This window comes from Lissotriton vulgaris, chromosome 3_1, assembly GCF_964263255.1.
Source record: "Lissotriton vulgaris chromosome 3_1, aLisVul1.2, whole genome shotgun sequence".
Taxonomy (NCBI): Eukaryota; Metazoa; Chordata; class Amphibia; order Caudata; family Salamandridae; genus Lissotriton; species Lissotriton vulgaris.
Window position 1 is genome coordinate 1029778950 of NC_141689.1, and position 27883 is coordinate 1029806832.

The 27883-nt window shown below is 48.3% G+C and overlaps 1 protein-coding gene across 2 annotated transcripts in view; it reads right to left on the reverse strand.

The window, feature by feature from the left end:
* RIC1 (RIC1 partner of RAB6A GEF complex) overlaps positions 1–27883 on the reverse strand; it is a 979735-nt gene that overhangs the window by 318315 nt on the left and 633537 nt on the right. For both annotated transcript variants that reach the window (XM_086961422.1, XM_086961421.1), the window contains exon 11: positions 27497–27649. In XM_086961422.1, coding sequence (XP_086817548.1) covers positions 27497–27649 — 153 coding nt within the window. The remainder of the gene's footprint in view (positions 1–27496; positions 27650–27883) is intronic.

Consider the following 27883-nt stretch of genomic DNA (forward strand, 5'->3'; position numbering starts at 1 on the left):
CTTGAGGAAGTGGAGGTGAGGGAGAATTACAAGCAAAAATGGGGGAGGAATCACTGTTCGATTAGTATTTATATAGATAAAGGAAAGAATATTGCAGATTAAAAATACAGCAACATCTTAGAGGAAAGATAATCATCTTGTAAGTAAGATGTCTTCACCTGAGTATGAAGGGGTGTGGCCTGAGGCGTCGAGATGGCGGTCGCACTCTAGGAGTGTTCCCCGACCCCTCCGTCATCCGCCTCGCATCCTGTGCTCTCTGGCAGTAATCCACCGTTTCTACCTGCCTGCCCTGGGTCCTGAAGCACCGGGCTGTTCTTGAGGCTGTCTGGTCCCCCGTGTTGGCCCTCAGGGGCGTCCCTGCGACCTCTGGGCGACAAAGTTGTGCCTGCACTGTGCCCCGGTGAACACCTGGTGCTCCGGCTGCCGTCCCTTCCAGTGGTCCGAATTTGGTCAAGAGCCAGCCCTGCAGCTGACCGGCCTTGCTGGCCCCCTGTGTTCCGTGGGGGTAAAGAGGCGGCGCCCGGTGAGTCGGCGAACTTGGAAGCGTGCAGAGGCGCTCCTGGATCCCTCAGCTCCCTGTTGGGGGTAGGGCAGCCGCTGGTGTCCTTGCCTGGCGCCGGTCCGGGGGCGCGCTTGGGGACTGGCGAGAATGCGGCCGCGGTCCGGCTGAAGCCTTGAGCAGAGGCCGCCATATCGGGTGGCGGAGCCGGGGCGACCTGTGAAGATCATCGGTGCAGCGATTCCTTTATCAGCTACCATACCGGGTAGTGGAGGGAGAGTGTGGGTGGGGCCGGTGTCCGGCCCTCTTGGAGGCCTTTTTCTCTCACCCATGGGGCACTGGCCGGCCCTGGTGTGCTGGAGGTGGCGGCAGCCGTGCCAGGCGGTGGAGGGTGGGAGAGAACGGGCTGCGCCTTGGTTATCCTGGCATTGAAGGCTGTGGCCGCCCCGCTTGTATTGCTGCCAGGGGCGCAACTAGGTATTAATTTCGGGGGGGGGGGGCTAATATGGCAGATGAAGGGGCGTGGCTAATGTAAATCAATGGGGCGGAGCTAAGATGGCAGATAATCAGGACAGGACAGCAATTAAAGCACACATTTTTGTTAGCTTGATGCATTGCCCCCCAATACCCATACTCACCCTGAATCTTAAAATTACCCCTGGCACACCAAAACACATACCCACGCTGAACCCTAAAATTAACCCCCTCACACCCTAAAACCCATACCCGCCCTGAAATCTATAATTACCCCTGGCACCCCAAAACCCATACCCATCCTATCCCTAAAATTATCCCTCCCCGGCACCCCAAAACCCATACCCACCCCACACCCTAAAATCACCCCCCTGGAGCCCCAAAACCCATACCCGCCCTGAACCTTAAATTACCCCTGGCACCCCAGAAACCATACCCATGCTGAACCATAAATCCCCCCTTGCCCCCCAAAACCCAAACCCACCCTGAACCTTAAAATTACCCCAGGCACCCCAAAACCCATACCCATACCCATGCTGAACCATAAATTACCATCTGGCACCCCATAACCCATACCCACCATGAACCCTAAAATAGCCCCCTGACATCCCAAACCCACACCTGCCTTAAACCCTAAAATTACCCCTCCACTATAAAACACATACCCACGCTGAACCCTAAAATTAATCCCATGGCACCCCAAAACCCACACCTACCCTGTACCTTAAAATTACCCCTGGCACCCCAAACCCCATACCCATGCTGAACCATAAATTCCCCCCCGGCAACCCATAACCCATACCCACTCTGAACCCTAAAATTGCCCCCTGACACCCCAAAACCCACACCTGCCCTGAAACCTAAAATTACCCCTGGCACACCAAAACACATACCCATGCTGAACCCTAAAATGTCCCCTGGCACCTCATACCCACCCTGAACCCTAAAATAGCCCCCTGACATCCGAAAACCCACACCTGCCCTAAACCCTAAAATTACTCCTGGCACCCCAAAACCCATACCCATGCTGAACCATAAATTCCCCCGGCACCCCATAACCCATACCCACCCTGAACCATAAATTCACCCCTGGCACCCCATAACCCATACCCACCCTGAACCCTAAAATTGCCCCCTGACACCCCAAAACCCACCCCTGCCCTGAACCCTAAAATTACCCCGGGCACACCAAAACACATACCAACGCTGAACCCTAAAATTGCCCCCTGGAATCCCAAAACCCATACCCGCTCAGAACCCTAAAATTACCCCCTGGCACCCCAATCCGTAACCCACCCTGAACCATAAAATTACTCACTGGCACCCTAAAACCCACACCCATCCTGAACTCTAAAATTACCCACTAGCACCCCCCAAAAAAATAAACACTACAAACTTACACTACATTTGCATATTTGGAGGGGACTGTCCTCTTTGACGTTTCTATGTATGTAAGTCAAGAACAACATTCACAGTAACCTAGATATGCAGGCAGTAGGTAATGCTGTGCTGAAAAATGCATTAAAGTTACTGGAACTTACACAAAAAACTGCTGCCTGCTCTTCTGATACTATACTGTGGAGTCTGGCTGATCAGCAGCACTGTGTCCTGGCATCCAGCCCCTCCCGAAGGTCTCACTGTGTAGATCAATGTGGGTCAAATGCACAGACAGCAGGGGGAAAGGGATGGCCAGTGCAGGTGAAGCTTTTCCTTTGTAAATTAATTCCTGCTGGCGCCATAGCCCAGGGTTTGCTGTCTGTGCACTTGTATGGAATACACATCTATACAAGTGCACAGACAGCACACCCTGGGCTAAGATGCCAGCAGAAATTCCTTTACAAAGGAAAAGCATCACCTTAACTGGCCATGCCTTCCCCCTGCTGTGCACATCTACACACCCCATGCTCACAACCCATCAAGTGCTTAGGTGAAATCCCTGCCTTCAGGCAAGGATTTCACCTCTGCGCCACTCTAAAGGAAACACAAGAGGTCAGGGCAGGGGGGTCAGTTCACTCGCTGAAACTTTTCAGAGGCTGGCTGTCTGGCTCGGGCTGCTGGGCCTCTCAGAAATCATTAAAATAATCACATTCTCGGATCGGATGCGCAGCCTTACTGCACCATTTCAGTGCGTGTCATCTTAGCCCGGGCAGAGGAGGCGACGGGGGGGGGCTGAAGCCCGGTAAGCCCAATGGGTGTTGCGCGCCTGATTGCTGCCTATAGCCGTGACGGAGGTGCCTGGCCGCGCTGACTGGGCAGCATACGCCCCTGGGACTGGACTGCCCCCCGTACCTGGCTTGCGACGCTGCACACTGGGCAGCACCTGGCCTCCTCTGGGCCCCAGCCCCATGACGCAGGTGGATCAGCCTCCACACTCAGGAAAGTACTGGTGAGTGGGGGTGAGCGGGGGATAGGCTGCCTGATCGGGCGGCGGGCTGGGAGGTTGAAGTTGGGCCTTCCTGTGGTTGCCCTCCCATCTCCCCCGAGGTGCTGTGGTGGCCTGTGGCACCATGCCCGGTCGTCGCTTGGAGGGGCATCGGAGATCATTGTTAGTGGCATACGCCCAATAGGCCTGCTGCAATCTAGCCCCTGCTACCCTGTGGGGAGGCCCTCCTGGAGCCCTTTTCTCTCATCCCTGGTGCGCTGGATGTGACGGCCGCGGTGTCGGGCGGCGGAGTGCGGGTGTGAGCGTGCCTGACCTCTGTTATCCTGGCCTTGAAGGCTGTGGCTGTCACCCCGCTTGTGCTGTTGCCTAAAGCTGTGACGGAGGGACCTGGCCGCACTGAATGGGCGGCGAGTCCCCTGCACCGGGTTGCTGATGCTGCACTTTTGGATGCCCCTGGCCTCTCCTGGGCCCCAGGTCCACGATAAAGGTGGATCAGCCTCTGCACTCAGGAAGGTTCCGGTGAGTGGGAGTGAGCGGAGCACCGGCTGCCTGGTCGGGCGGCAGGCTGGGAGGTTGAAGTTGGGCATTCCTGTGGGTGCCTCCCCACCCCCATCTCCGCGGGGTGCTGTGGCGGCCTGTGGCATCGTGCCCGGTCGTTGCTTTGAGGAGCATTGGAGAGCATAGCTGGTGCCATACACCCACCGGGCCTGCTACGGTCTAGCACCTACTACCCTGTGGGGAGGGACTGCGGGCCGGGGTGCTGTGCTTGGACCTGGGACGCCCTCATGTCGGTTGGAGCCGTGAGACCGGAGCCAATCCTTCCCTATATACAACCCTGTCGGCCGCCATTCCGGGCGATGGGTAATGGGTAGTGGCTTGCCCCTTCCTGGGCACGACAAACCGGTAGCGTTCCCGGACAACAAAATACAGTTGCAGTGGTATGGGGTGGCCTGGCACGCCACTGGTCCCCGCGCGTCCATCTGCACTCGCCATGTCGCAGTGTTGATCGTCCTGAACCCCGCTCTTGCAACTGGATCGCTGGACGGGTTTGCAGTTTTTCTGACCTCGGCCCGATAGGGTCCTGCGGCCTGCCCGGAGGCGGATCATGGGAAGAGATAGGGCCCCCGGGTCCGCGACTGACCCCACACAAACTAAAATGGACCGCTTCACCACCCAAGGACCTGATACGCCTGTACAAGGCGATGGCACTCCTCCAACTCCGGGTACTGACCTTGTGACAATCCTGCAGGCCATCAGCTCGTCGCAAGCTTCGGTAGAGGGGAAGATAGGGGAGATCAAGGTGGATGTGTCTCTCCTTCGGCAGGATCTCCGTAACGCCACGGCCCGGATCACTGAAGCGGAGTCCCGAATCTCGACAGCAGAGGATGATATTCACCAGCTTAAAGCCGAGGTGGCCGGCTTGAGCTCCCGCACCAGTGAACTTCACCAGCGCCCCCCGAAGATGCCGAAAATTGCGCACACCGCAACAATCTGCGACTGGTGGGTTTCCCGGAAGGGGTTGAAAAGAATCAGGCGGCCGACTTTGTGGAGGCCTGGTTTACTTCTTGGATACCGAAGGACTCTCTGTCTGCTTGGTTCGTGGTGGAGAGGGCCCACCGATCCCTGGCTCCGAAGCCACCGGCTGGGGCCCCTCTCCGCCCCTTTATTCTGAAGATCCTCATCTTCAAAGATCGTGATGCAATCTTACGCGAAGCACGTTCTCAGGGCCCTTTAAAGTTTCAAAATCACACCATTATGGTGTTCCCGGCCTACACCAAGGAAGTGCAGGACCAACATCGATCCTACACCGAGGTCAAAAAGAAGCTGAGATCTCTGGCCCTCCAATATCCATTGCAATTCCCGGCACGCCTGCGAGTTATCTTCCAAAACGCTACCCACTTCTTCGACTCCCCTCAGGCGTCCTGGACCTGATTGACTGAGGAGCGGCCCCTCCGGCAGCAGCTTGTTCCACGCCCCAATCCGCTGGGCTCCCGCCCCGCACGTCCCCGGTCATCTGGGCGCCAGCGTCGGCGGCGCACGCACTCCAGCAGGAGGCGCTGATCCCAGGTGGCGTCCCACAGATCCTCCAGCCTAACGGCTAATGGTCCTCGAAGTTCCTCCGGCTCCTCAGGTTCCCCTCCACGTTCCAAAATCCAAGCTTCTGATGGCCCACTGGTGGACCCTCCGTCTCCGGGCCGGCGGAGCCTCACGGGAACAGACACTGACCTCTCTCGCAGCCCGAACCTGTGAAGTGCTGATTACCGACTGCTGAAGCGGTGGGCGCCCCGGGGATGTGCACCGTCTCTGGGATGACCCGGGGTTCTGGCAGACTGTTTGCTCTGAGTCTTTATCTTCCTGCTGAGACATTGTATATCTGCCCATATCGAGGGGTCCTTCCACGCTTCTCAACCCGAGCGTTTTAGTTTGGTTTACTGGTTCTGGGGGGGTCTACAGATGCCTCTGTTCTCGAAGTATAGGGTGGGGGGTAGGATGAGGGTGGGGGGGGGGGGGTTGGGAATGTTTGCTCCCGCGGTTTCTTATTGTTTATTGTTGTTTTGCTGCACCATCACCCACAAGACACTCAGACCCACTCCTATATGGGTCCATTACCCATGGTCCTTCCCACTAGCATGCTTTTGCACCTGCTCTGGACCCAGTATTTACTGTTGGCTCTCCAGGGCCCGGCGGAACACTGCAATGCAGTATGGTTTTGTTGCACCACCATACACATGACACTCGGACCCACCCCTCGGGGACCCAATACACATGGTCATTCCCACCAGCGGGCTCTCATGCTTGGTCCGGGCCCCACATTTGCTGTCTGCCCTCCAGGGTCCGACGGGCTGCAATAGTGACCTCCAGGCCCCATGATTGACGCTCCAATTCCGAAGGCCGCCCTCCATATACTATCTTGGAATGTTAATGGCCTATTAGACCGCCACAAACGAACCGCTGTACTGCGCTACGCACACCACCGCAATGTAGAAATACTCCTGCTTCAAGAGACGTACCTGCTCTGCAACCACAGACCCTTTCTTGCGAGTTACGGCTATGATGGAGTTTGGCACTCGGGCTTCGCCCGAAGCTCTCGCGGTGTAGCTGTACTACTGAAACGCACCCGTCCCTTTCTGCTTACACAAGTTATTCATGACCCACAAGGCACGTTTGTAATAGTTTGCGGTTCACATAGGGGCACTCCTCTTAACCTGGTGTCCTTGTACTAGTGGAGTGGTGTGGCTCACTGGTTAGAGGCGGCAGACCCGAGTGCAGAGAACGGCCCGGGACCAGGGTTCGATTCCCGACGCGGCAGGGTCTTGGACCAGGATCAGCGGACTCGATAATTCTCGCATCGGTGCCTACTCCATCCAGAGATCACACTCGGCAACTCTGGGCATTAGCTTGCCTCATCTCCACAACGGCCCCTCACAAACGCCGGGGATGCCTGGTTTCACCTTGGAGACTCCCAGGAGGGACTATCTGACAGGGAAAGCCAGGACGGATTCCCCAGCGGTCTATAGCGCTACGAGGCCTGCGGTGCGGGTAGAAGTGCGCTTTACAAGACACACACAATTACAATTACACTCACACCCCTCGATGCTCGCCATGATCTTAAAACAGTCCACTGCCCGGTTGCCTGCCCTCCCTCTGGGAACCAGCGTTATTGGGGGTGATTTTAACGCGGTCTCCACCCCGCTCCTCGACACAACAGGCCCTCCGTCCACCTCTAGGCTGGCGCAAGCGAAAGTTGACGAGCTGGCCTGAATCCCTTGGCCTTTGCGATGCATGGCGCATCTGGCACCTACACACTAAACAATTCACTCACACATCTGCAACCCACCACATGCAGGCCCGTATAGATGCAGTTTTTCTTCTGTCTAAAGATTGCTCCTCAATTCAAGATGTCTGCATACTCCCAAGAGGCATTTCTGACAATTCCCTGCTGCTCCTTAGTATGGACCCCCCCCCCCCCCCTATTCACGCCCAATGTGGCGGCTGAACGCCTGGTTTCTTCAATACAAAGACTTCAAGAAGGCGGTGGGACAGGAGCTGCGGTATTACTTTGATGCCAATGTGGGGTCGGTCCCCTCTTCGGGTACCCTGTGGGAGACAGGTAAGGCCACCATTCGTGGATATGCCAAAGGCCACGTCCAACGTCAACAGCGGGCCCAGCTATCACAGATCACCTCATTGGAGGCGCAAGCTCTGCGTCCTGAGCGCTCCCCCTCTAGGAGGACGGTGCCGATCACGAGCGGCGCCTTATGCATATTTGGAATGAAATCAAGCATCTCTCCCTGGAGGCCGCCAAACTCTTGTGGAGATCGTCTGTGGCCAGAGTCTATGGTTGTGGGGACAAGAACAGCACAATCCTGCAAAGGCTCGCCACATATCCCAGAATGAACCGTATTATCTCAGAGATACTGGACCAAGAGGGGTCGACACAACGATCCCCAGTGGCTATGGCCGGCACATTTACTGCCTTCCACCGACAGCTCTATGCCAAGGGGACTCAGACGTGGTCTCTCCAGGGGCTGCTGGGATCAGTGGGTGCCCACCTCCCTCAACTGGACTCCACTGCCCTGGCCAACCCTGACTGCCCAATCTCACATGACGAGATCACTGAGGCCATCGCCCACACCTCCTCGGGTAAGACTCCTGGCCCAGACGGCCTTCCCCAGGAATATTACACAGCTTACCGCGAGGCCCTCTTGCCTCGCTTGGCAGAGCTGTATGCAGAGGCCTTGGAGAAAGGGTCCTTTCCGCCGAGACGGATGTGGCTACCATCGTTGTCCTACCGAAGTCACAACCGCCATCTCCTCGCTGTGCAGACTATCGTCCCATCTCTCTTATTAACACGGACGTGAAGCTCTTTGCAGCAATTCTCACTCAACGGCTGAAGCCCCATCTTACAACATTAGTCCACCCGGACCAGTGCGGTTTCATGCCCCAGCGAGGCACCAGACACTGTCTCCGGCGGCTTCATATGGACCTGGCTCATCGCCAGGGTCTCTCCCCTTACTTGGCGCTCGTTCTGATAGACTTTAAGAAGGCGTTCAACTCCGTGGATTGGACGTACTTAGATGACGTACTGTGGCAATGGGCTTCGGCCCTCATTTACATTGGCTAGTTGGTGTCCTCAGTGTACTTGGCCTACCCAAGATCCAATCCCTAATGTACGGGGCGCCTCTCCTGTCCATTCTGCACGATGTCTCGCGCTCGGTACTCCTAGCCTGGCGAGCGGCCCTCCGACATACCAATTGGACACGCAAGCTCACTGAACAAACGCCTCTATGGCACAGGGCGTGGATCGGGGAGGTCAGTGGACTACAGGGGCTCAGAACATGGGATCTTATTGGGATCACTCAAATTGGCGATGTGGGGGCTGGTGGCTACATGCGCTCCTTTAAAGACCTTCAGCCCAGATACTCCCTGCACCCATCGCAAATTTACAAATACTTGCAACTACGACACGTACCCATTCAAGACGACACTAGGATCCCTGAATACAGTCCCCTCGAGGCGCAGACCATGCTGGGTGACTTGGGGAAGGGGGGCATCTCTTGCATCTACAAGACGCTGTCAACAACACCTCGACCTCACTAGACTGACTCATGGGTCAATGGGAGGAGTGGGTGGGTCCTTTGGACGAGGCAAACTGGCGTGACGCCCTCATGTCGCCTAAGTTGGTCAACGCGTCCGCCAAGCCCCGCCTGATCCAATTATACTACATATACGCGACTTACCTAACCCCGCAGCGCCTACACTGTGCCGGTTTTTCCCCTTCTGCTGCATGTACGAGATGTGGCCAGGACCCAGACGATTTCTACCACATGGTGTGGGCGTACCCCTATCTGACTCAGTTCTGGGGAGAGATCAAGAGTGAACTATCCGAGGTCCTGGGGTGGGAGGTTCCCCATGACCCACGTCATTCCCTTCTTGGGATCACAGACGGACTAGATGGGACCAGTAATGAGAAGTAATTCTACAATACCGCCACGGTTGTGGCTAAGAGGGACATTGCCGCCTCCTGGAAACTTCCCACACTGCCGGGCTCAGAGAAATGCTGACAGGGGGTGGATTGGTGTGCGGCACAAGAAAAACCTATGTACAAGGCACAAGGGTGTCCTAAGAAATACCAGAGGGTTTGGGGAAAGTGGCTGAGAGCCATGGAGTGACATACTCTTTATACGAGTCGTTTGTATCTACCGCTGGAGGGTGGCACTAAAAAAGCGTTACTTATGTCTTCATTGTACTATGTCAGTGTTGGTGCTCTTCACGGTTGTGCAGTTGGTGCTTGTATTTTGTAAAACAATAAAGTTGTTTATCAAAAAAAAAAAGATGTTGTCACCCCCTTTTGTACTGCTTTGTACGCCATAAGTTGGCAGGGTATGCTCAGACGTGAGTCCCATGCTCACTTTGCCACTGGATTCAAGCAAGCCTGCTGAAGACAGCTGTAATGCCAGAAACCGGTGCTAGGAAGTTTGTTTCCGGTCCAGGGAAGGCATGGCTTGGCAGTTCGGGCTGGACTGTTCCCATGAGGCACTGGGTCAGACTGATTTGCATATGGCCATGTCTGAACTGGGGTGGCAGAGTGGGCTAAAGAACGGTGATGGATTTAACCCGGATCTGTTGACTGGGTGTGAGTGTTTGATTGGTTCAGATGCTCCGTCCATCACCCCCCTTTTGTACTGCTTTGTCACCTATGGAGAGCATCTTAAAAAATTCACTGGGAAATTGGCAAATGCAAAGTGAAAACTTTTGAAACAACATTGGACATGTCTTTTTAGCAAGACCAGCAGATACATGATCCAAGCAAGAAACCTTCCATTCTAACTGATCTGCACCTAGACCCGCCTCTGACAGCGCTAAGACACCCTCAGGCATGAGTTCGCGCTCTACAAATTAAATTTAAATTAATTACATTTGGGACCTATTGGCTCACTGATGATTTTTAGCCCAATGCTTACCACGATGGCTAAAGATTATTATTATTTATTTATTTTTAAATAAAACTTTTTAAAAGTTGCTGCGTCATTTTATAGGGATATGCACACGGCTACAAAATGATGCAGCCACTTTCTTTTTTTAGTTAAAGATCCAAGCTGGAATTGTAACTAAAAAGAAAAAAATCATGCTAGATATTACCCAAGACAGTGCACATATGAGTTGATTGTGTTTGGAGCTCGTCCATTGAATTAACATTTGTTGGCTTTACTGTCACTCTTATTTGCTGCCTCCTAATTGGCCCATGCATGCTGGCTTCACTTCCACTTCTTTCATATGGAGCATGGATCATGTACTGAGTGCTTCATCTTGTTTAGTCCCCTTCAGTTGCTCATGCGGTCGTTTAGAGTTCTATTTTTCTTCCTTCTCCTGTAGTCATCCTTGTCTGTGTCCCTTTTCCCCTCCCATCACCCCTAATTGTCCGTGTTGCTTTTTACTCCCAACCCCTCACTGTTTATGTGGCTTTAAAACTCCCACGACCCCGTTGGTCATGATGCTTTAAACTCCCTTCCACCCCCATATTGTCTGTGCTACTTTAAACCCCCTCTGATCCCTCTTTGTCTGTGCTGTTAAAAGCCCTCTCCCACCTCTTGTTGTCCCTGTTGCCCCCTCTAGCCGGCATAAGAAAAGAAAGTGCTGACATGGCAAGCCTTTATTGCGTTGTAGCATTTTTTATTCTTAGTGTTCTATTGTCCGCTTTCACCCTCCCTTACGCCACACCCTCTCTCATGTGGTCTATGTTGACCACATCCACCTACCATAAGAAAAAAAGTGCTAGACGCTGTTCGCACTGCCCACACCATTGAGCTTTTTAATTCTTTTGTTTTACTTTTTACTCTTAGCTATGTTGTACAACAGCCACACTGCTCTACAACATGGCTAAAATATGTTGGCAAAGCCAGTAGCCTTCACTTAGGTGAGGCTTTTTGCCTCTGTCAATGCTTGTTTTTTAAGTGGGTGGGACAGAAGCAACACACAATGAGTTGGGGGAGGAAGCAACAGGGCAGGGGTCAAAGAATACTGTGGACTGGGAATGTGGAATGGTACAACAAAGCACCAAAGGAGTCCGGGGGCAAACATAACATGGGGGAGTGAGGAGAGGAAAGAGACTACACAGGGCATGGGTAGGATGGATAGGGAGAGACCTTAGAGTGGAGTGCTAGGGAGGGGGAGCCAATGGGCAAAAAAGAGCAAAGTGGCACTGGCATGGCCAAGTAAACAGACAAGGGAGGGAGGTGAGTGAAATATACAAGAGAGACAGCTGGAAAATACATGCACCCTCATGCAGACATTAAACAAAAAGAACAAACTAATGCCTGGTAAAGTGAGCAGTAGTAAGAAAAGTACAGGCCTTAAACAAAAAGAACAAACTAATGCCTGATAAAGTGAGCGGTAGAAAGAAAAGTAATGAGTCCATTCTCCTGGGAACAGACAAACCTAGGAGGAAGGAAAGTCTACACATGCTAATGTATAAGAAGCAAGCAAATTTGAGTTCCAATGAGGCCAACAAATGGGTTGGCTCAAAGTCCACTGAAAGTTAACAATATTTCTTGCTAAATACATACAGTTCATGCAGTTTCTAGTAGGGGAGACCTACAAATGAGAAACAAATGTTGCATGTATTGTTTAATTGTTTTTTGTGGGAGGCACGATATAGTCACAAATATGCATCTTAAGAAAATATATTATACTGCTGAATGCCCTAATGCAGGGTTTTACAAAGTCGCTCCTGAAGGATATCCCTATTTAGATAAGTATAGTTAGCTTAAAAATCTGGCATGGATCCGGCTTTCCAGAACAGACTTCGGAGATCCCTGCCCTAATAATTGGACTACATTTGACTAGATTAAGAACTGCCTTTCTGGTGCAACATACAGTTATTGTATGCCGTATAGGTTAGCAATGAACCAGGTCGCCCTGGAAATAGCTGTGCAACCCGGAAAAAGTACTTTTGGAAAACGTACTTTTAGCACTACACCTTCAAACAGGTGAATATATATTCAGTCAGTCAAGTCAATATCTTTACTTCAGACTAAATGGTCATAAAAGAGCAAAATAAATACAAAATATATATAAAGAATTAACAATAGAGTGCATATAAAAGAGAGAAAGAAGATCTGACTTAATATATTACAGTAAACCCAGGATATAATATGTCAAAACTTTAAGTACACAGCAGCATTAGGGGGATCCCTTTGTCTGTTTTAACCTCCACACAGACATCAGATACTGTGAGATTGCAAAGACAATGGACTGACTTGTATTACCTCCGAGTATCCTAATGGTGATGCTGTAATTCCTCAGACCCTAATTAAGACAGAGTGACAAAATACACTTTTCCTTGTACCATGATAGGCTGGACAAAATAGAATTACATGTTCAACCACTCCAATCACCCCAGGGCAGGAAGGACATATTTTGTTAGACTCTGAGTTCCCAGATCTTCAAATTGGGAAGATTCCTAAATAGAACTTCAAATAAGGAGTTCTAGCATGAGGAGGAGGGGGAGGGGTAGGGGGGGGGGGGGGGGGTCCAACTCATTCAAAAATGATTCAAAGCAGTAGTCTATATATTAAGATCTTTATTCTGTTATTTGCAGAAAACATCCATAAAAGCACAATTTAATAAACATCATAAAAACTAAATGAATAAAAACCACATTGTCCCCAGGAATAAAACACAATTAATCTATTAGGGAATATATACAACAGTATCAGGCATTAACCCTCCATGCTGATTCTAAATTTTAGGGCTAGTTTTAAAAAACTGATTAAAATAAAGTGCATTCATTATTTAGCAGCTGTAGATAACAAAGTGCGGGTTTAATCTGGATAAAGTTCAGTCTTTTAAGAAGAGGCTTGAGGTAAACCCTCCGGGGAATATCATAAAAAGGGCAAAAAAATAAAAAGTGCACCAAATCCTGCGGAGACACGCAGTCGCAGCCGCAGGAAGGTAGCACTTGGCCTTGGTGGCTGCCTCTTGGAACAGCTAGCAGTAAGTGAAAGAGGTCCAGCCGTAACCTAGTTACCAAGAAACGGTCAACGCTCGACATTGGCCAAGACAAGTAAGGTTCCAAGCTTAGTGTGGTTTGTAGGACAAAATAATTTCTATTGCTGCTTTTCTTTAGATCCGCCTCCTCCCGCTGTAAAAGCTGCGAAAGAGAAAAGGTGTTTATCATGGACTCTACGTCAGTTACAGTGATGGAGTCGGGGTTTGAGAAGAGTTCAGGACGCCCCAGTGCAGTGAAACATTTTTTCAGATATTTTAGCCACGGGATTTTCAACATATTATCCCATGTCAGTGCTTCTCTCAGGAGTTGGTGGTTTAGCAGGAGGTCCGTATTTAGCCAGCATTTCAGCCAGAATGTTAAAGGCCGAGGTGCAATGATGTCACCTAAATAAGGGGAACCTAACTCCTCATGCACTATGAAATTAGCAGTTCCTCTCGGGACCCCCAGGAGCTGTTTCAGGAAATTATTTTCTGCTACCACCAAGTCCTTAACATGTGTGTGCCCCCATAGCTCGCTTCCATAACAGCCTATTGCCACACTCTTAGCCTGATATACTTTTAACAGAGCGGCAATTGGCCGTTTCCCCATTTTCCTCGCAAAATTAAAAATTGTCGCATTTGCCCGTGTTATCTCCCCTTTTTTTTCTGTACAGCGGGGCCCCATTTCAGTTGGTTATCAAACAGGACCCCCAGATATGAAAAAGTTTTTGTTGTGGGAATCTTCTCCCCATTTACATGAAATGGGAACTCCTTGTTATGTGCTGTACCTACGTTCATGACAAAAGATTTTGAGTTATTAATGGAGAGATCCCGGGTTTTCATAAAAGTAAAAAAGGTGTTAAGCAGCAATTGAAGCCCTTTTGCAGGTCTTGCCAGCAAAACGCCATCGTCCGCATAAAGTAAAATGGGTAACCCTTTACGTCCGACAAAGGGGTAATCAGCACATGTTTTTAAAGAGTGTTTTTCAGGTTATTGATATATAAGTTAAAAAGAAACGGGGCCAGGATACAGCCCTGTCTTACGCACCGGTGTACTCCGAATCCCCTGGTCACCTTCAGGTCCTGGGTGTATCGCACATTAGCTCGGGTGTCCTGGTGTAAATCCGCCAAGAAGTTGACCAGGGTCTGCTCCACCCCCATGTTTCTCATAGCCTCCCATAGTTTGGCCCTGTTGACACAGTCAAAGGCTGAAGAGAGGTCCATAAAAGCCATGTGGACTGTGCCCTGACATGCCAGCGTGTATTTTCCCAAAACCATGTATAAGTTGAGACACTGAGAGATGGTAGAGTGGCCTGGTCTAAAGCCATACTGAATTGGGGAGATTATATTATTTTCGTCAGCCCAGGTTGTTAACCTATTCAGGATTACACCACCTACTACTTTTACGACCGAGTCGATTAAGGATATTGGCCTGTAGCAGGATGTGCTGTTACGGTCCCCTTTTTTAAAAACAGGGACTATTGTGGACAACCCCCAGGACTTTGGGCATCCATGGTCAGCGGCTGCATTAAATACAGCAGAGAGAACGGGTGCCCAAAGTTCTGTCCTTGATTTAAAAAGGTCTGGGGGCAGACCATCGGGCCCGGGTGCTTTCTTACTGGTTAGGCCCATGATGCCCTTCTCCACCTCACAAATGGTGAAGCGCAGGGGGTTGATCCCTGGGACACCTTTGTCATATATAGGCTGTGATATATATCGCTATTAAAAATACAACTAAAATGGGAGACCCAATCATCTTCTGATATGTTGGTGCCTAAAGGGGAATCACCTGGGGAAACAAACAGGGGTTTGTTTATGATACCCCAAAATGTAGTACTATTACCAAGTGTTTCGGGGTCTAGCAGGTTTTTCCAAGTGGACGCTTTTACTTCTGCTTTGCGTTTAACCAAAGCCCTTTTGTAGGCGAGCCGAGCTGCCCTAATGTTTACCGGGTCCCTTGGTCTGGCCTTTAGGGCTGACTTTAGATCACAGCTTGCCTTAGAGCAAGCATGATCAAACCACTTTGGCACATTACAGATCCTGCCTGTAGAGGGTACTGTTAACATCTCCCCGACTTTAGTGACTATACCATTAAAGGCTGATAGAATTTCCTGTGCTGATGGTATGGGAGAAACGCAGGTGGATAACTCAATATTACATGTCCTGTTAATCTTTTCATAAAGTTGGGCCGAGTTCACCGTTTCCCACTTTAAACGTCTATTACCGTCCGTGCATTTTAAAACCCCACTGTCTGGCCTTTCTTCTTGTACATTGAGGAGCGTACCACCTAAATAAATGCAAACTGGATTATGGTCACTCAATGAGTTTTCTAGAATTTTAAAGCCAGATATATAGGAACTAAGGTTGCTAGAGTGAAGTATGTGGTCGATGTAGGAACCCCTCACACTGCCTTTAAAAGTAGGGATTTCATAAAAAGTGTGATCATCCACCTGGGACATGGCAGTAAATAAATCAAAATCATCCATAAAGGCGTTCAGCAAATTGCCACGAGGGGTATGATCGAAGTGGAAGCCTTCGAGTCTGTTACAACCCATTAGGCCTATTGGGGTGGTTGCTGGGTTCCCGCAGGGGTGTGCATTTAAATCTCCTACGATGACAACCTGAGGTGGGAGTCTCTCCATATTATCCCTAAAAAAACGATCTAAATCCACGATCTTGCAACCCCCTTTAAGGTTAACAGCATTATAAAAATTAATCAGTGCTAAAGATTCTTCCCCCTTTTTGATCGTCAATATTTGAATGTCATTATCACGAAAGGGAAATCTTTTAACAGAGCATGTTAGTGCTAGATCAGTATACACAACAAGACCCCCTTTAGCTCTACCACTCCTTGAGGGCTCGGCTGGCACAAAAAAACTTTTGTATCCTTCTAGGACACCCAAGATGGATCGTTGATTTTACTAGCTAAACCAGCAATGTTCCATGAAATTACATTATGCCTCGCTACTGTTGTTTCCTCTGGGGCAGGAACTTCGCCCCTTGAGGCTTTGCTGTTGGAATTAGCAGGACTTGGCTCAGGACTATCCGCTACCGCTGATCTTAGATCCATATTGCAGTTCCATTTGCTTATGTGGATTTGAGTGTGTTCATGGGTTTGTGGGAGCAGGGTGTTAACTGACTCGTTATGTGTCTGCAGGCCATTGGTTAACAACAGGTGTCCCTCGTGACAATTGTTTCCATGAGTGTGTCCTTCGGCTGTTGATTGTTAGTATCCCCTGTGGCTGGGTTAAGTACCTCAGCTTCCTGTGCCAACCCCCTGATGTCTACACGATGTCGGGGGTGTGGGAGGATATCTTTTGCTGGTGTAAGGGGTATTTCATGAAGTCAATCCACTCCCTCAAGGCCTTCCTGCTGATAGAAGGCAGCAAACCGATTAAAGGCGGGGTACTCTGTACTGGGTGTTATAGTAATCAAGGTGCCCTTGCCCAGAGATGTAATTGGAGTACATACTACTGTGTGCCATTTGGTGTTTATCATGTGGGGTGTAGTACCTAGTTCTGTGTGGATATTGTCGGTTTGTGTTCCTTTGGGGCACGGAGGGCGGATGATAAAAGTAGCTGAGATCTACGGTTTGTATTCTGCTTTCTAGATCGCCGTCCCTCCAACCGCTGATGTAGTTGACCACCCGCCGATCTTTGAAGTTTATAACGATGCAGTCACCCTCATAATCCTTTTTCCCCTGTCTCACCCAATTTATTCTTCTGACCTGTAGGATTTGACCACTTAGGGCTTGAGGGATAGGTCTATGTCTAGTTAGCCAATGACTAACTTTGTTTTTTAACTCTAGTTGGCCCTCAAATTTCCCTATACCTAAAGTTGGAACTCCTATCATGATCACGGTGTAGGGATAGGATTCCGGTGGCAGGTCAATACATGGGAGTTTACTGACTGGGACTGCACTAATGGGGTGATCCTGTCGGCTGTTACTGCTGTCGTTATTTAGGACCTCTGCTGCCCACTCGCTCTCACCCCCCCCCCCCAATCTGTGGTGTCTGGCCCGATGTTGCTTGGCTGCGCACTTGGAGTAGCTGTCACATCTGAGCTCATACCCGGTGTCACTGATGAGACCTTGGGTGGCTCCATGTGTCCCTTAACTGTTGTTTTCGGTGGCTGTGAGGGTTTAGGCAGTTTGCTTGGGCCTGATGTTGCACCTAGGGTGTTCTTATTAGCAGCAGGGCACGGTGGCTTAGTTATATTTTTATGAGTAGCCTGGGTTTGGGGGGTTTCAGCATACTTTAACAGCATTTCATTGTTCTGCAAGAGAACTTCTTCCATCTTATCGACTTTCTCGGCCATTGTTTTAACTCTTTGTGTCAGAGGGAGCATGAGGGACTTCATCAGGTGCTCAATTTTTCCCATAATAGTGTCTAAATAGGTGTTGTTGTTGCTTGCCCTATTGGTCAGCTTACTGTCGGTATTGACTGTTTGGAGGCCTATACTATTCTCTACGAATAACAACTGGCTTTGATGTAATGGTGTGGGGTTTTTTATTGTATGGTTAAAAACCCCCTGGCTATGCCTGGGTTTATGTTAGTCGATTTTGAACTCCAAGAAATAGGCAGTGAGGGAGCCCACCCTAGAGGTACTTGCAGTATTTTTGTCCACATAATGCCAATAGGCTCTTTTCAATGCCTGTTTGGAGAGCAGTGTAACATCAGTTTGTGATGACCCGAGATTGTCAAATCCCATCTGTCTCAACCAATCCCCAACCACCGTAAACCAGGAAATCTTACTGGACCCCAACTGCCCCAGTATTTCTTTCAAGGTTCTTTGAAGAAATATAATTTCCAGGGCTGACCACAGTCTTCGCGGATACATTAAAAGTTTCAGCCCCACTACGTCATTAACTCTCTTTAATCCATGATCTAGTTGTAAAGGATAAAAGGGGGTACTTGCTGAGTTTGTTCAAGCCTCTCAGAAAACGACCTTCCACTACTTGAGGGGGCCTAGCGTCACAAATGCCCCATAATTCACCACCGTACAGTGCGGCCCCCTGTGATTGACATCTATAGATTTCTACGGCTGGGGTAATTGGTCAGGATGCGGATGTGCTCAGGGCCATCAGAATACCCCCACAGTATTGCTCAAGCTTAATTTTTCAATTCTGAACATGGAATGGCCAATCAAAGCGATCCGATAAGGTCACCCCTAAGCAATCGAACACTCAAACACGCTCCAAACTTTCACCATTGAGGGTGGGATTCGAGTGGGTTGTGGGGCAGGGATTAAACACCATTTACTTAGTCTTGCCAAGGTTGATCTCTCTGCCCGCTGCTTGCAGAAGACTCCAAAGCCATCCAAGTGTTTTTGAATGCCCATGGGAGATTTGGATAGCGAAAGGGTGTCATCCACAAACATCCGCACTGTCACCCTGGCAAGAGATGGAACATCCTTCTCACATATCTCCAGATATGAAACAAAATTATTAAAATAAAGGACGAAGAGGGTTGGGGCCAGTACCCACCCCTGCCTCAACCCCCTCCTTGCTTCCTCTTCCCGCTTTACAAGTATAATAATAATAATAATCTTTATTCAGTTTTTACAATTCGAAAAGCCATAAAAGATAACAGTTTAAAATACTTTAAAAAATTTTTTTTTTTAAATTGAATTTAAACATTTGAATTCTTAGCTCGGACAAAAACTTTTTAGGCAATTTGGAAAACATGGCAAAAGCTGGAAGGTTACAGTTTTACAGATTGTTTCTGTGTCTCATGATGGATTTTAAAAAATGTAATACATGATATACCGTGCATTCTGAGTCCAAAAATTGAAGAGATAACATCGCTGGGCGGCATTGTCTATGGCCCCATTTTTTTAATAGGGGAATGAGCCAAATTTTTCGGTGCGGTTGATAGAACTTACAGAAGAGTACTGTATGGATAGTGGTCTGTTGAGAGTGTTCGTCGCAGGGACACAATGCCATATCAGTACTCCAATTGTTCTTTTCAGGGAAGGTCACCAGTCTGAAAAATAAGTTCAACCTGAACCTTGTTAGAAGCATCATCTCGTAGGTGGAAATCCCTAGGGTGAGATATGGCTGAATTTTCATGGTCTGCTGAATGGTAATTGCATGCATGACAGATTTTTTTGTAGTCAGCGTTGTTAGTCTCAGGGAATCCAAGTGACTCAATGCTACCTGTTTTAGATCTTTTTTAGAGATTTCTTTCATTAGTTCTGGGTTATAATAGTATTTCTCAAATCCCAGATCTTGTAGAAAATTTCTAATGTAAGAAATCCAAGGAATTTTTTTAGCATGGTCCAACTCCATGATGTCTTGTATAATATTTTTTGTCAGGTTATTTTCATCAGATAACCAGACTCTTCTCCAAAGCATTAGAGGTTGGATTTTTATCAAGTCTTCGATAAATGGGATTCCCAATTCTATGTGCGAGGCATAGATGGAAGTGCCTCGTGGTGTAGAGAGAAGGAATCTCGTGAAGATGTTTTCCTCTTTTTGGATTGGGACGGTGTTTGTATGACCCCAGATTCCTGCACCATATAAAGCTGTGGATTGGCACTTCGCCGCATATATTTGCAACAGTTCCACTGGGGGGTTTTTCCCAAGTTTGCTGGAGAATTTTATTAGGGCCATGTTCGCTCTTTTAAAAAGGTGCCTCCTCGCTTCTACCGCCGGCTTCCAATTTTGGGCATCGTCAATCATGATACCCAAATAGGGGTATTGCGAGGTTCTCTCAATTTTTTGGTCTTTTAAAAAGATGGATTTTGCGGGTTTTTTTGAGCCACCGACTACCATAGTGAAGGTTTTTTTAACATTAATATGCAGATCCAGAGCTGCCATGAAGTCTGCATATTTGGTTAAAGATTTCTGTAGTTCAATTGGAGTTCGGGCTAAAATGACAGCATCGTCCGCGTAGAGCAGGGCGGGGATTGGGCGATCTTTTACTTTCGGGAGGTCTCTTCCCCCCTTCAACATACACTCCTCCAGACCGTTGGTGTATAAAGAAAAAAGAAAGGGGGCGAGGACACAGCCTTGCCTCACTCCCCGCTCTACCCTGAATGGTGCTGTCAGTTCTCCTCCTGTCCCGAACCTCACTCTCGCTGTGGCCCCGCTGTAGAGTTCTCTTAAGAAGTCTAGGAGAGGAGGGTCTACTCCCATCTTGCTTAGCAATGACCAGAGCTTGGTTTGTGAGACACAGTCAAATGCGGAGGAGAGATCCACATATGTCATAAAAATAGAACCTGATTTTGCCAATGTGTACTTAGAAATGAGCAAAGAGAGGTTTAAAGCTTGCTCGATGGTTCCAAAGCCCTCCCTGAAGCCGAACTGTAGGTCTGAGAGGATGTTTTCGTCAGCCACCCACTGTTGCAGCTTACCAAGGAGGACTCTGCCCACTACTTTGCCCAGAGAGTCAAGAAGGGAGATTGGGCGGTAGCACTTGACATCTTGCCTATCCCCCTTCTTAAAAATGGGGACCATTATTGACGATGACCATGAGTCCAGCAGTCCGAGTTCCATGGTTGCGAAACAGACCCTCGTGATTATTGGAATCTACAAGTCGGGAAGAAATTTAAATAGGTCGACGGGAACCCCGTCAGGGCCAGGGTCTACTTAAGGATAACGCTTTTTCGAAATCTTGAAGGTCAACTTCCAGGTGTATTGGGAAAGTGACTGGGTTGCAGCTAGGCTGATGCAGACCTCTATTAGATACAGTTTGAAAGATTTTCGAAAAATGGCTCATCCATGTAGCCTCGTCTATGGCCACGTCTATTTTTGGTCCAGTTGTGTTAGATAGAAAAGGCGATTTGACTAGTTTCCAGAAAGCCTGGGAGTTCTTCGAGAGTGCACTCTCGTGTAAGGCCTTCCACAAGGATGTTTTTAGGTCTTTTTTCCTCGTCTTTCTAATAGTAGAGTATTCTCTTCTGAGTTTTTGGATCTTTCTTGCATCTCTGTTGGGTTCCCTAAGAGCTTTCCTCAGAATAGACTGTGCTTTCGTGCAGTCTCGACTAAACCAGCCTGTGGTCTTTCTATTGTTTTGTTTGAGAGTTCTGGTTAATAGGCTTTTGACAAGTTCTATGATGGCATTGAAGTTTTCCAGTATTTGATTAGCCTCTGCTTGAGGATCTAAACAGACCAAAATGTTTTTGTACGCAAGAGTAACTAGTTTTTTCGTTAGAATATTGGGATCCACTTTCTCCCATTTGATAGTAAAGCCATTGGTCTTGTTCAGCTCGAGCCTATTCTGAGATAAGGTGTTGGCTATGGTTACCATCGGAGAGTTCGAGAGATGTATTTGGAGGTTTAGACTTAGCGCTGAGTGATCGCTGAGGCAATTTTCTAAGATTTTAAATGGTCCGAGTTGCGGTTTTAGGGCTTCTGTAACTAGTATATAATCCACTGTTGTTTCGTGGCCCCTTCCTCTGTAGGTAGGCTCTAGCATATCAGTTGATTGTAGTGTGGGATTCATAATTTGCAGGTCCAAGTCTGCAATTACTTTGTTCATGGCGGATCCTGCATCTGGATGGATAAAGTGCATTAAAGGACTGTCAGAGTCATCTACTATTCCACAGGTATCGATAATGGGGCAGGGGTGAAGATTGAAATCACCGCCCCAAATTATGTGAGCGGTATCCCCTTTCTGTTTGTAGTGAATGTGTTCCGTTATTTTGTTTTGAATTTGGTCGAGAACATTCACAAAATTTTCTAGATCCAGGTTATTGTATGTGTTTACTGCTGTAACACGGATTTTTTTCCCTACAGAGAAAGTAAGAATTTGAAAATTCGGAAGGAGGTCTGTCTTAATGATCTTTAAATCTACAATAGTATTTGCCATGTAAGTTGCCAGACCCCCCTTCGGTCTGCCTGAAGTGCTAGGAAGGGCAGGAGAAGTGAAAGTTCTGTATCCCAGCAGGTGGAGTGCTGCCGTTGACCATGTTTCCTGGAGAAAAATAAATTGAAAGCCCTTCAGAAAAACCGCTGCCGATCCGTCCTCGATCTTATTACGGAGGCCGGCAACGTTCCAGAAAACCATGGGAAGCTGAGTGGGTCCGCAATCATGTGCATCCTTATGCTTATGTGGTATGGATGGGATGGGCGTAGAATTTGGATATGAGGATACTGCCGTATTTGGCAAGGGTTCTGGGGGTTTAGCTGTTTGTCAATCGACCATTTCCAGGCCGCTGAACCTGTTCGTGGTCGGAAAACCTAACCAGTGTTGTCCATTACTAGTGGGTTCGTAGTTAGGACCAAGCGCTTGGTAGGGTGGTCTCTCCCAATGCTCCCAACTTCGAAAACTGTTTTGGGGACCCACGATCTGCCAGGGGACTTCTCTTTGATGGTAACTCCGATTAGGTGGATACCGAAAGTTGGTAGGTTCGGTGGGTCGCATTATAGTATTAGTGGCAGCTGATTCTAGCTCCCAAGGTTGGGGAATTGGCTTCTTCCAGATGTTATCAAACTTACGTTGGTGGCTACTGTTATTATACCTTTTCGGGTAGAAGTAAGACAGGGGTCTTGTTACAATACCCCCGGGAAAGTTGTTACATTCCCAGGAGCATATATATTCAGCTATGGTGGGATCCTCGAATGTGATGACTATGCAGTCTCCTCGTATTGTTTTTTTTCTATATCCCACCCACGGGGTCCGAGAAACTGAGGCTATTTTACTTTTCCAAGGTGGCGGGACGGGACGGTTTGTATTCAGCCAAAACTGGACCTTATTCTTTAACGACCAGTTTGGTTCGGTTCCGTCACCTGTGAGTTCGGGAACCCCCGTCATAACCACCACGTAGGGAGTGGCCTCAGGTGGTAGGTTAAAGGTGGGTGGTTGATCAGTTGTCCCCCTCGGGGTATTTTTTATTTGAGGTGGCTTGGTACTTGTTGTTGTAGGTGTTTTTGGAGCAGGGGTTTTCGGGGGAATAGGGTTTGCGGTTGATGTTGGTTGGGAACTAGCTTGTGAGGGAATAACCAGGGGCGTGGGAGCTACATTTTGTGGAATGGGATTATTTGCCGGAAGGTTTAATGTGATTTGCTTTTTAGACTTTGGGGGGGGCACAGTGACGGTTTTCTTAGAGGTAGGAAGGCAAGGCTCTGGGTTTGACGGAGGCTTGGTATGGGATTGGGGAGGTGCGGGTTGTAAGAAACCAATGATTTTTACTAACTGCCTCTCTATATTACTGAGTCTTGTTTCTAGAGGGCGAATATGAGAATTTAGAAGGAAGGCTACCTCTGTGATCAATCTTGCTGATTCTCTTTGTCTGCCAATGTTTGATGTGGATATTGAATCAGGCATTAAAGTATCACAGAGGTCACGCGGTACATGGTGGATTGTTACCACGTTGTTGGGTGGGGGAGCGGGGTGGTTAGGAATCATCAACTCATTTGCGGTAATGACCGTTGTCGATGGTTTAGACGTTAAAGAGGTTATGGTGTGATTTGAATTACTCTTTGCAGTCCTTTTTTTTACCGCCCCCTCCCGTGTTCCTCTCATTTGTCTGGTTTCTTCAGGTGTTGGATCGGGAAATATGTCAGGGGTATTCTCCAGGTCAGATTCTGAGAGGGTTACGGATATTTGGGATGCTGACAGATCAACGTTGTTGGGTAGACTAAGTCTATTCGTAGTCGCCGCCGTTAGGGTTGAGGTTGACTGTATTTCTGGAGTTTTAGCTTTTGCAATTAGTCCCATTGATGAACGACGTGCGATCGCCAGGTCGTTTACAAGTATAGGATCAGCCAGCTTGCCTGTGGGTCCACATCCAACCTTATTGGTATTTAACCTAATGCCTACTTTTAGTAGATAGGCAGGCACTCCCATCTTCGCCAAAAGCTCTCCATAAAGACTCTCTTGGGACTAGATCGAAGATCTACAAACATTACGTACAATCGACCTCCCCTCAAAGACACATAGTTCCAGTACAACAGCTGTAGTCGAAAGTCCTGATCAATAGTGCTAATACCTTTTTTGAATCCAGCTTGAAATGAAGTCAAGACTTCTGTGTCCGCCATCATATCACCATTCACTCAGTCTATTCAGGATTATATGAGAAAACTATTTTTGGGCACTTTCGATAAAGCTTATAGATCTATAGTTAGCAGGAGATGATCGGCAACCTTTTTTAAACCTGGAACGATCTCTGCTCCAGTCCATGTTAAGGGCATGGGAGCACTGGACAGCATTGCAAAAAGGACGACAAAATATGGGCACCACATGTCTTTGAACATCTTAAACAGGTCACCAGGCACTTTGTCCAAGCCTGGCGCTTTGCTGGGCATAATTAAGTCCAGGACATTGGAAACCTCCACCTCAGTTATGTGAGGAATATCTAAGTGTGATTGATCAATAATGAGGCCAGCAGTGGCAACCTTCGCATTGTCAGTTGTAGCCTGGGATTCTGCCTCTCCGACAGTCAATTTCTGGATGCTTCCTGGCAGTTTCTGAGTGGAATCTACCTGAATATCTGCTCTGGCATACAAATTGGAAAAGTGCTCAACCCAGACCCTTGCCACAATATTGTTAGTAAGTGGAGCCTATATGCCTGGGTCACCTCCTGCAACTGAATGCCAAAAGCTATAGAGATCTTTGCTTTTAATGGCATCTAACATCATAGACCATTTAGCACATGACCACTCTCTTTTAGTATAGTGGCTTTATAATGGAACCTGGCTGCCATTTAGCATCTCTATGCCCTGCTCTTATGGACCCTAGCAAAGAGTGCATTGTTTCCCGGCAAGGCTTAGTATAACTTGAGGCCTCCTTTATCTTTTTCCTTGTCCCCCAGGAGTCCTCTGTAAGTAGTGCCTTGAGCGAGGCAAACATAGAATAATGCATTGCATGCAAATTCTTCATAGGGTCTAGGTTATTACTGCAATCACACCTGCCTTTGACTCCAGCCCTGCAGTTATAACCCCAAGCACCTTCTCGAGAGTTTCTTGTGACTCAGCCACCACACTCTACTTAAGCCTCCACCTATTATTGGCATGCACTAGTCTTTTATACTAGTCACATTTGGTGCTGCAGGGAGAGGGTCACACAGGGCTACAAGTGACAGGCTCAAACCATTATGATCACTATCCTGCATTTGAAATACTGCCACGTCTACCAAGGCTGGACACAGTTTTATATCCAGGAGAATATAATCAATAACGCTGGAGTGGCGTGGTAGATTATACATAACTCTCCCCTCCCTGTCTGAATTAGATCTTCCATTACATGCCCGAAGGCCATTTCTGAGAGTAAATGCATTCAGTTGCAATACTACAGGAGACCACCGCTTTACAGGAAGGAGTAACATTTCCAAGATACCCCAAACTTGGTCTTCTTCGTTGCAAAGGTGTTCTTGTGGGGGCTGCCAAAGGTTCATATCTACAATTAAAGTATTCCACAACTACTTTAAAAAAAGAGTTCTGCAGATCGGTCAAATGGCCAGCCAGCAGATCAATTACCTGGTACTCAGCTCCACTACTGCTGGTCCTACAATACACTTTATATAAATAGTATAAACCAACAGAGAGGTAACGATAAAACAATAAATTGGGCATCTACACTGTCCATGGGGATAACCTTAGACTTACAACATAGAGAAGTCCTGAACCGGACTGAAAGCCTCCCCGATGGTCTGCCTTTCCTTGAGGTGGTAGCAGGCACAGAAAAATTCACATACCCTGCACGAAATTATGGGGCCAGTGCCACGTTTCTTGGAAAGCACAAATATCAAATGAATCTATAAATGCGCCCCAAATGGGACAAGAGAGCTTTGAGATTAAGACTGTAACATTCCAGGAGACTAATAGAGTATTGCTGGGATTTGGTGGAGTGGGGGGGCACTCAATTCAGAATGGTCCAATGCATTCAGCCAGGTTATAGGTGAAACCTTATGACTAGGTGGCAATGCACACAACCAGAAGTCACATGCACAGAAACTGGAGGAAGTGGTCAGCAAAGAGTTAGCGCCAGCCGATGGCCGGCAACAATCAACCTCCCTTCCTTCCCTATCGGGCTCAAGAAAAAAGCAAGGGGGGCCAATCTAATACCATCTTTCTTCAAGTAGGTCTCCCTCGCACAGGTAATCAGCTGTTGAGCTAAGCCAAGGCCGCTACAGTTCATTACAAATCATTCCCCATCGATAATCTTTGCCCTCGGACAGTTCCGATCCACCCTCTTGATTAGCAAAATGTCATTATATTCCAATAGGCTAACGTTAGTAGTCCGATTCAGCCAATGACAGATTTTGTTTTTAAGATCAACATAAGAGTCTCTGCTAGAGTCCTGGGGTGGGGGTACTCCTGTAAGGACAGCTAAGCATGGACAACAGTCAGGGGGGAGGTCTAGCCGGGCTTGGGCCTGGAGGCTGACATCTTTGGAAGAAGAGTTGGCTTCTTGTTGAGAATCACTAACCGCTCTATTCACAGAACTATTTTGGAACCCTTACCCCATAGCTTTTCCCCCGCACCCACCTACACCTGCCACAACTGTCCAAGGATGAAGAGAGCCATGCAACACCTGGGAGGAGTAGCCTAAACTGTCACCACCGAGGTTGGAAAGCGGCCTGTCATAGTTAGAACCAGCACTAGACTTGTGTGGTTGACCTTGCACAGCTGTCTGTTGATCTGTGGCATTGTTTGCTCCCTGAGCCCCATTGCCTAAAGAGTAAGCTCCAATACATGTAGCTTTTCCGTCAAAGGATAAACACATTTTTGAACCAATAGCTCAAATTGAGTTAAAATGACATCCCAATCAATAAGTTGTAAATTGTTTGGAGTCAGCGAAGGATGGTTCACCAACTCGGTGGGCCCACCACCATGTCTAGGCAGGAAGGTGCACTACTGCCTTTGACACTGTTGTGTCATCGAAGACTCCACAGGAGCTTCTAGTTTGATTAACAACAGACTGTGCCACAGGTACATTAGCGGGTGGTTCAATGAAACTTGGAGGAAGTGAACTATGTACATCAGCAGAATGCTCGGTAGTTTGTGGAGGGACAATAATGAACTGCCTGGGGCAATACCAAAGTGCAGCAATAATCGCTTCTCGGCAAGCTCAATCTCCTTTGAGAAAACACTTAGTTCAGGGACCAAAAACGTCTCCAAAGTTGTTCTTTTGGCCTGTGAGGTGGGTGCATGAATTGATTTTAAAAGTAAATACCAGCTAAGAAAGCACAAAAAAACAGGCTCACCATACAAGGGTTCACAGTCAGTGAACTCTTAATAAACTGGAACTGCAGGATACCAGACTGTTGCGCTGCATCTGTGCTGTCGGGTTCCTTTGTAGCAGTCTGAGAGTAATCTCCGCTGATGACCCATAGGTGATAACCTTCCGTACCCCAGCTCTAAATAGAAGCAAATTACAAATGAAAGGATCATTATTCTGCCAGAGAAATATGGCACATATTATGACATTCACTTAGTCTAATCACAGTATCTCTCAACATTCCCAAATGTGCCATAATTTAACCTTCACATGATGGCAATATCTGTTCTTTTGTGAATTAAATTTCATTTCTAAGCAATGTATTTGTCAGTGGATACACTGATCACACTGTGAAATTAAAAAACACACATGT